General features: G+C 30.7%; 2 protein-coding genes across 2 annotated transcripts in view; one reads left to right on the forward strand and one right to left on the reverse strand.

Annotated features, from left to right (window-relative positions):
• The window catches only part of LOC112513106 (ADP-ribosylation factor 1-like), a 3,542-nt gene extending 2,404 nt beyond the window's left edge, over nucleotides 1-1,138 (forward strand). Inside the window, exon 6 of the mRNA XM_025119250.1 lies at nucleotides 961-1,138. Coding sequence (XP_024975018.1) covers nucleotides 961-966 — 6 coding nt within the window. The 3' untranslated portion in view covers nucleotides 967-1,138. The remainder of the gene's footprint in view (nucleotides 1-960) is intronic.
• A 1,372-nt stretch (nucleotides 1,139-2,510) lies between these two features.
• On the reverse strand, nucleotides 2,511-5,357 carry LOC112513105 (cyclin-D3-3-like). Its single transcript, XM_025119248.1, has 4 exons — nucleotides 4,664-5,357; nucleotides 4,340-4,544; nucleotides 3,877-4,007; nucleotides 2,511-3,059 (listed from the first exon to the last, which is right to left on the reverse strand). Exons 1-4 carry the CDS (start codon nucleotides 5,144-5,146, stop codon nucleotides 2,787-2,789), a joined length of 1,092 nt encoding a protein of 363 aa, XP_024975016.1. The 5' UTR covers nucleotides 5,147-5,357; the 3' UTR covers nucleotides 2,511-2,786.
• Between the last annotated feature and the right edge of the window lie 4,362 nt (nucleotides 5,358-9,719).

A 9,719-nucleotide genomic window follows, 5' to 3' on the forward strand; every position in this document is an offset into this window, starting at 1 on the left:
ATTCATTAATGTATTAATATTAATAAAACTAATAGAAGATAACTTATCTCGCTTAATATTTTTTTTTAAATATGTGTTTTTTGAAAAAAGAAAATAAGAATTGTTTCTTTTTTACCAAAAAAATATTATTTTTTAAAAAATATATTATATTTGTTCAAAAACTTTTACTTCACGCATAAATATATTAAATTAGTTAAAAAAAAATTGAATTATTTATTAATATAACAATATTAAAAAATTATAGAACACAATTTATTTTGTTGACATTTCAGAGAAAACTTTAAAAGATATGTATTTTTTTGAACAACATAAAATAAGAAGTGTTACTTTTTTTACAAACAAAATATATCTCAAAAATAATTTAGCATATTTATTTAAGAAATATTTTACTCTAGAAAAATTAAATGTTTTTTAAATCATAGTAATGAAAAAATGAAAACCACTAATTATAATTTGAAATAAGTTTTTATTTTTATTTTAATTAAGTAATCAAAATGATCTATCATCCACATCACCTCATTAAAGCCACACAAGCAAAAAAAATCAAGAGGTTAACCGGTTTAAAAGGTAACAGGTTACCCATTGCTATAATAAGTAGATTTTTAAAGTACGATGCCTTAATAAAAAATAATTTGAAAGTATATTGTTACAATAAAGAAAAACAAAAATAAAATACTATAATAAAAAAATTTATAAAAGTAAGTTACTATTTGATGCATTTAACCCTTAGTTTTACTGGTATCATATCTTATTCATGGTAAATGCAAATCTTATACATAAAATAGGCATTATTTGCATACTATTAACCATTTTTAAGTGTAGATATTTCGGTCTTTTTAAAAAGTTATATTAAAACTCTACAAATATAAAAACAATATTTAATATAAAAAATATTTAAATAACATATAAAATGGTTGATTTTAATACAATTAATTAATTTGAATGTGATTTTATATGCAGGGATAAGCCTGAACCCTGAAGTCATGTGCCCATTTCCATAAAGTTGCTTACCTACTCATTTTCTTGGACAAGTATGTAACATATGTGCAACTATTTCATATATTTGCATCATCGTTGTATTCTATGCATTAAAACTTGTACTTCATATCGTATCGTAAATAGTGAACTTGTATATTCTTAAGAGAGAAAAAAACGAGCGTGACATTACGTAGAACCCGTTAGATTATTCTTTAAAATAGTCGTCGAGGAGTTAACGAGCACCCCAAAATATTTTGAACAGAAAGTATTCAAGTTTAGCTGATATGAGACTCTAGCACTGTCTCTCCAATCGAGGCAAAAATGTCTTAGAATGTTGAGTGTCACTGGTAAAAAACGTTGCGTATGGAAAATTTTGGTTTTAATATCATGTGAGAATATGTGGAACCTCATTACATTATTTTCCAAAAGAGTCCTTGAAGAGAACGAGGAATGAATCACATTCCATTTCAATTCTCATTCCCATTCCCATCTTGATTCCATCGGTACAGCCTTTTTGGCAATTTGAAGTATACATCATATAACATACAGTCCAAATCGACAGTTTACAGAGTCACCTTTATTGATGCTGTTCTTATTTGTTCGATGTAAAACAAGACCTGATAAAAACACTATCTAGTTGTCATTCACAAAGTTATGCCCCCACAAACATATGTGAATTATTGTTTACTATTACATGTGATACATTATTGTTGTCATACATTAATGTCAAACCAACTTTGAAGGTAAGAACAATATCACCCAACCCCACAAAATCAAGATGCTTTCTATGGAACTCAAACATCCATTCCATGTCTTTTTATCCGAATTCGAACATATATTTTCTCAAATCAATACATCAAATGTCATTAGACTCGAAATCTGTTCGACAAATTCTCCCTAAACGAAGATACGAAGACAGTATCAAGAAAAGATTGATCAAATGACCGCAAATCGCTCAACAGCTGGTGTCATCATTGTTCTGTTATAAGGCCATGTTTGACAACCGTAAATAAGCTTATTTTTTGAGCTTAATGAAAAACCCTGTTTTTGGTTAGCCACAAAGGGTTTTTTCCACTTTATTTTTCCAATTATGTCGATTATGTTTTTTCCATTGTCATCTAACTCATAAGCTAGTTTTTTTACCAAAAATTACTAGTTTATCAACTAGCTTACCAACCAACGGCTAGCTTATTCACCTACAGATATCTTATCAATTACTACCTCGCCCCAAGATAAATGTACACAATGAAAAAAGACGTAGTTTCACGAATGTGTAACTATTACACTTTTTTTAGTTAACGAAAGGACAATTTTACCTTTAATTATGAAGAGAAATTTCTCCATAGCATAGCTAAGGGTAGAAATGGAAATTAAACGTTTACTTTTTTGAAAGTAGACACTTATTTTAAGACAAACTAAAATAGTAACGATGGAGTAGTTTGCTAATAAGTTGGAAAGTAGCCTATGACTCAAAGGTTCACCAAATGAATCAAATGATTATAAGGTTTTAATAAGAGTATGTATGCACATGTGAATGCAAAACAACATGCCTGATTCAGAAAATCATCTAACAACCATCCAAGTCAAGAATCTTGAAGCTCCAAGGCTTTGGATCTATAAAACCAGAGTTCTTGGTTCAATAAGCAAAAAGAAGTCTACAGAACAAGAATCAAGAACCTATCAGAATACATGGTTTTAGCCAGAAAAATACTTATTCATTAGTGAATTTGCACCTTAACAACATATTTTTGGCGAATAGATATGCAAAACAAGGTTTGTAAAACAATTACCATGCTACCATCGGAAGTTCAATGAGCGTTGTTAAGGGTTCTGATTGACACACGACAAACTGGACCCAATCTCATCTGCTGCTCCTGAGCCCGGATCTTCTTGAACAAGGGTTTTTCTGGCGAAGATGAAACCGACGAGGATGCAACTGCCCACGAATCACTAGAGTTATCGCTGCTGAAATAGGAATCTATCACACCACTCGGACTTCCAGGGGCAAAATGGTACTTTCGCTTAGTTCCATGATTATCCGATACTTCCAGAATGAATTTAGAGCAGTCATCTACTTCTTCCTGCCATGATTTATAGAAACCTTAGATTTCAGCAAGGTTGCAACATCAAGAGCATGAACTCTGCACGCTCTAATGTATTTCTAAATTTTTTTACTGGAGCAAAGCTGTTTTGAAGACTATTTAGCTAAATGACCTCCTTACAACTGCTTATTAAATCCATTACCTCCTTACAACTGCATTTAAATTCATGACCTTCTGACAAGTGTTTTTTTTTAATCCATGGCCTTCATAAAGATTTCTAGGCATTCTTTTGTTACTCGGTGACATTTTCAAACCTATCAGAAAGTCATGGATCTAAAAGAAATCTGTGAGAAGGTCATTTAACCAAGGGGTGGGCTAAGATGCACCATATATATTGCTAAATGCACCCCGACCTACTAATTTCCTCCTCACACACATCAATATCAAAGACTTAGTTTTTACATTTCCAATGTATGATTTGATATGATTTTGACGTAAAAGAGGGTGCATATAGGCATCACCCTTGACCAAAGGACCCTTGTTTTGAACCAGAAGCAGGTCAAAGAAGTCACTGTATTTGATTCTTGATGTATTAAAACCATCATTCTCGTACAAATGCGTAGAAAACTACACTTCAACTTTGTAGGAATGAACGATTTTGAACAAATTTGTAGAAATGAAAATGCAAAAATAACTCCCAAATCTCATCTCCTTTTCTCTCCATCTTCAGGTTTTTCTATTTGATTCTCTTTCTAATCATCGAATTCGTTCATTCAAGATACATGCATTCATTTATCCAACTAGTTTTCAATCATTATGATGTAATGTGAAAAAAGAAAACAGTTAAAGAACAAACCTCGTTAATTTCAAGAAAACCCTTTAGCAGATTTTGATAATCTAATGCATTGGTGGGATCGACCTCTTTGATCACAAGAATCATCGTAGCAGTGGCCATTACAGATGGAAGATAAACCAGAGACCTGGAATCTGCATTCATTCTACAGAGATCAGCAACTTGATTTGAACGAAAATTCAAACATATTTCGGAAATCCGTCATTCTTTCAACACACAGCCTACATCGAATCGTACATCAGAGCATTACTTTGTCAAAACTCCGTTAATCTAAACATTATGTCCATCTTACCATTATGTTACTACAACAAAATCGGTTTTACAAGATGTCATATATGTCTAAATGTCCTAATAAACTGTTTTATAGGATTTTAAGTTTTACAGGACCAAACAATTGTGTGCATATTGAATTCATTGTTGTAAAACATGCCCAAATTATCGAATTCATGCATATTCATAAGCTTACCATTGATGACAGCTAGAACAATTCTTTCACACCTTCTAACGAACTCTGAATGAAGATGATGAGTGATTAAACCGAGCCTCCGCATAATATAATCGTAAAATGATAATGGGGTTACTGGATTCATCTTCCATTGAAGAGAAGAAAGCACCAAAAGTTCCATTTTCATAATAGTTTTTGATTCAAACATAAATTTTGAACCTTCCACCTAAACAAAAAAACACCCACAAAAGAAAGACCTGCATTAGCAACAAATGCAAAACCATTGTGGCATTTTCACAAACACTTGGAGTACAGTCAGATAGATGGCATATAATAAACACATACTTGCAAGTCCAAGAGAAGAGGGGCTTGGATTTCTTCAACTTTTGAAGCTATAGAAAGGCAAGCTACAGCAGCTAGCTGACTCATCCATGGCTTCTCCCTTTGAAAACTAGGGCTCAATAAAAACCTATCGAAGTAATTAACAGCTAAAATGGTCGTCATAGCAACAAATCCATAATGAGTACTAACCCTAATCATCCAATCGACAGATTCTTTTCTTAAACCCATTAAAACCTCATTACAAATCAAATCCCCATCTCCAGAAACGTTGTTTTTCTCTTTAGACAAAAGGGAAGAAAGCTCATCTTCTTCCCATAAAAGATCATGTTCAAAATGGGTAAAAAGATGATCTTTTCGTTTCGAGATTTGAATTTCGTGGTCAAACCCACATCCGAAATCCAAATCCTTTTCTTGTTCATCGCAGAAAAGACCATCTTCGAAAGCAAATGTAGGGTTTTGCGAACACACATTCACCTCTTTCATCATCTTCTTGTGATAAGTGGATGTAAGAAACTCTATTCATTATCTTCAAGAAACAAGAAGACGAAGGTCACCCTTTGTACCATTTCTCTCTCTCTCTCTCTCTAGACTCCACACCCAAACAATCTCTGCAAGTTCTAGAGAGAGACTGACCCAAAATAAACAAGCAAAGCAAAGGGATTTTATCTGGAACCCTTTCACGCCTGTCTTTCTTTCTTTCTTCTCTCTCTCTCCCCCCTTTCTATAAGCTTTAATTTTTAATTGTTTTAATGGAGGTATTTTGAGAGCTTTTTGGGGACTGTTTGACTCTCGAGAGAAATGCAAATGTAACGGCAACATTCCATCGTATATACGGGGAAGAGAAGAGGGGTTGCAGCTTTTTCTTCATTTATCTCCTTATGCTCTTTGCTTTTCACCACTTTACCCCCTTTTAACTTTAAACCTCTTTCAAATTGTTACCCTCTTCCACTTATATTTTATGGGTTCGTTTTCCGAGTTGGTTTAATTATGGTAACCAATAAAACGAACCCGCATACTAAAGTTTCGTCTTTTAGTTGTTCATCCTTCAGGGTATAATTTTTTTGACAAGCGGAAGACGGAGGAGCGGATTCTTGAAGCGACCTTTCTTTCGATTTCAAGATTGTCAGATTCGGTGTTTATCTTCCCTCGATTCTGACCTGTGGATCGGGGATGCGAAAACTGCCCAATAAGTGCATCAAGGTGTCGATGCCACTACTTTACTTTGATTCCTTATGTGGAACGCGGAGCAACGGTTGGTTGTTGTGTGGTTCAAAGAGTGTTTACATTTAGATTGTTAGTAGGAAAGTTATTATAAATCAAGAAAGCACATTGTAGCAGTGTGAACTTAGGGCGCAATTTTGGAACGATGAATTTTTTATTCAGGTGATTCTACATCATAAATGCCTGTATAAATGGATCTTGTGTAACACCTTTATTAGAACTTCTGAACACAACTAAAGTAAAAGACTTTTGCCTACGGACATTTCCCTGAAAAACCTGTCGCTAAAGGTTGATTCGTCACAAAACCATCACAAAAGTTGGTAGCTAAATCGTTGGTGGGTAATTCAAATCAATGACAGATTACTCAGAGATTCTCTGGCTGATCCATTGGTATTTTCTAAAAAAACATCGGATTCTACCGAAACATTGCTACTTTCTGGGTGATCCATATAGGTAATCACACACAAAAATTTCCCTATATGATTTTTGTATTTACACAAGGGTGGTGCCTGATTGGTTTAATTTGACTCCAAATGTCAAAAGTATCAGGAGGTCACAAGTTCAAATCCAAGAAGAAATAAAAATCTCCTTGTGGCCACAGAGGTTCAAATGACGGTGACTTCAGGCTATCTACAAAGCATGTGGTCGTCCTGGGATTAGTTGGCTCACATAGCAAGTTAGATATCCAGGTTAATCAAAAAAAAAATGTGATGTTTAAATTATCTATGTTAGTAAATACCATTTTACTGACTTTAATGCCATATGTCATGTTTATATGGTGGATAACATGTCAAACTACATACCGATCAATCATTTGGTGTCGAATTCGATAAGTATCACTGAAGAAATAAAATATGTAAATAAAACACATACAAGTCTTCTGTATTTTTGGTTTGTCTACGAGTGTTCAATAGCTATTAAAACAACTAAATGTTGCTATACACCAGTGTTTTTGGGTAACCGCAGGTATTCATTCCAGCTTACATCACTAACCCCCTAAACGAACACGATTTTTCTGGAGTCATCACATGTGAACCTTCATAGACACCACTTGTTTGCAATGTTCTTGCAAGAACATAAAAAATTGTAAAAAAAAATTGAAGAATAAGTTAAAAATGTAAATCATAAAAACTATAGAGGCTAAAAGTGAAAATTCAGTATCTACGGTCAGGTGGAAAGACATGTACGCAGAGAGAGAAATACGTATATGCGATACATTAGCAGTGTATTGCACGCGCCTACGTGGCAGGCTATGATAAGCTGAGATTTCTGAGAACGGATGGAGAGTGGGAGTGTTGTACACGCCGTAGAAGTGCGAGTATGAGTAATTTAGGTATAGAAGTAGGTGCTTTAAAGACTTTGACTGTTTTTGTCTTCAACTAGGACTAGAGAGAAGCATAGGGTACACCGAGATTTGGTTTCTTTAAAATTATATATATATATATATATATATAATATAATATAATATATTTTCGTAATTATATTTAAATAAATATATTATTTATAAACATATATTGGATATAATATAAAAAGTATACAATTTATTTATTAATAAAAAAATAAATTATGTGAATTAATTTTTGTATCAATTACTTGTATTAAGTAATTCACTTATGATTAAACGAAAATGATGACGACATTTGTCTTTTGATTTTTTCTTTTTCAAAAATATGATAATTGTAATATTTGAAATCATTTTTTATAGATAAAATATTATTTATTGATGCATATTACTTAAAATTTTGAAATTACAATTATACGTAAGTATAACTTATTAAAGCTTCATTTTTTAATTTGTGTAACCAACTATAGATAAATCAAATATGGGATATCATCTCATTTTAAATATAAAAAATCTAAAATATAATTAGGATAATCATTAGTTATAATAAAATATTTAATTATTATCTTTATAAAAAAATATTAATAAATGATAAATAAATTACTTTGTGATTAAGTCTAAACTAAATTACAAATAAAATATTGAATTAAAGAAATTATACAAAAAATGAGAACTTTAAATAGTAAATTTTATGTTGATATCGATATATGTTTTTTTTCAAATTTTTATGATATTTTTTATTTTATATTTTATTCAAAAATACAAACGTCTTCGCTTTCTCAAAACCTCTAAATACCGTATTATATCTACATAAATAAATAATAAAATGAAACATTAAAAATGAAATGTAATTCACTATATTACGTGAACACCCTTCTAATGTATATATAATACGTCTAAAAATGAGTTAACAATAAAAGTAATTGTTATTTATTTTTGTTTTAAACTATAGTAAATAGCTTCATTTTTACATTAAACTAGTTTTGTATCCGCGCAATGCAGCGGAAGCCGTAAATTGTAACGATTTTGAAGTTTTACTGGTTTTATTATAGAAGAATTAACGATGATATAAGTTACACTTGGTTTTTACATATTAATACAGTTTTAATAAGTAAGAGTTGTGGTTCCAATTACAGTCTATCGATAGAAAAAAAATTGTATGACATATTTACAATCCAACATATTTAAACGATTCCACAAATGTGTTCGATTTACACAAAGAGCAAAGAATCAAGAGATCAAGAGCAAGACCGAGAGTTCTAAAGCAATTGAATGTGAGAACTTTTAGCAACTCATGGTAAATATCAATTTGAATCTCACATTGGGAGATGGAAAGAAGACATAGAGGTATGAGAGGGTGAAGACATGAATAAAAGGTGTCAAAAATATCTTGAAAACATGAAAAGAAAAAGTAATAATAATATGCATTGGTAACTTGTAATATATGTTATTTTAGTTGTAGATTAAGAGATTTTAAGACTGAATACATAAAGTAGTAGTACTTAATGCATTATGAGTTATTTTTAAAACTTTTAAGACTTTGTGCATACATATATAATACTTTGTGCATTAAAATTTATTTTTAAAACTTTTGATAAATTTGGTTTATAAAGTAATATAGATAATTATTTTACTGATAAATATATAAAAATTATCATATTTTTAGCTTTTTTCACGATTTATATGAACAACGTAATTTTTCAAAGTTAATGCCAAACTACAACAGTTTTATATATTCAAAATCCTTCTTAAATATCATTGGTTCGAGTCATGCAAATATACTGAGGATTTTTATGATTGTTCTGTATGATCCATAAAATTACTCAAAGGTATACACAAACTGACTTGAACACTTATAATTAAAATATTCGTTTTTAAATTTTTATTGTTTATCAGGTGTTTTAAATTAAGTTTTAACTGATAAATATTATTCTTGTATATGATTTATTATTTTTAATGTTTTTATACTAAAAAAATCATTAACTATAGAAATTGTGATTATAAATCATTGATAAATATGGGTTTTTGGGCAAAAGGTTTATTGGTATGAGATGGATTTTATACAGATTTTTAAGTCTAAAATATTAAGGATTTAAATTAAATATTTAATGCAAATGCAATTAATTAGAGCATGATGGGAATATTGTAGTATTGGATCCATAATTAATCTGGCCTTTTGGTCAATAAGATATTATAGAAAATTATTTACCAAAATTGGTGGATCATAGAGATTTTTTTAGAATATTTTCAGAATAAATTAAATGTTTTAAATTTTAATATTATATTTTAGCCTCCAATGTTGTAACTTGACTAGTTGTGTACCCGTGCAATGTGGCGGGAGCCATGAATTTTAACGATTTTAAAGTTTCATTGGTTTTATAAGATAAGATTTAACGATGATATATRTTACATTTGGTCTTTACATATTAATACAATTTGAATAAATAAGAGTTATGGTTCCAATTACAGACTATCGATGAAAAAAATTGTATGACA

The sequence above is a fragment of the Cynara cardunculus genome (genome assembly GCF_001531365.2).
Source record: "Cynara cardunculus var. scolymus isolate 2C chromosome LG 5, CcrdV1, whole genome shotgun sequence".
In the NCBI taxonomy this organism is placed as follows: Eukaryota; Viridiplantae; Streptophyta; class Magnoliopsida; order Asterales; family Asteraceae; genus Cynara; species Cynara cardunculus.

Coding starts and splice junctions, on each gene's coding strand:
- LOC112513105 (XM_025119248.1), bottom strand. CDS start 5,146: ATGATGAAAGAGGTGAATGTGTGTTCGCAAAACCCTACATTTGCTTTC. Junction 4,545..4,663: donor CTCTTCTCTTGGACTTGCAA/GTATGTGTTTAT, acceptor TTTTTTGTTTAG/GTGGAAGGTTCAAAATTTAT. Junction 3,060..3,876: donor GTTTTCTTGAAATTAACGAG/GTTTGTTCTTTA, acceptor AAATCATGGCAG/GAAGAAGTAGATGACTGCTC.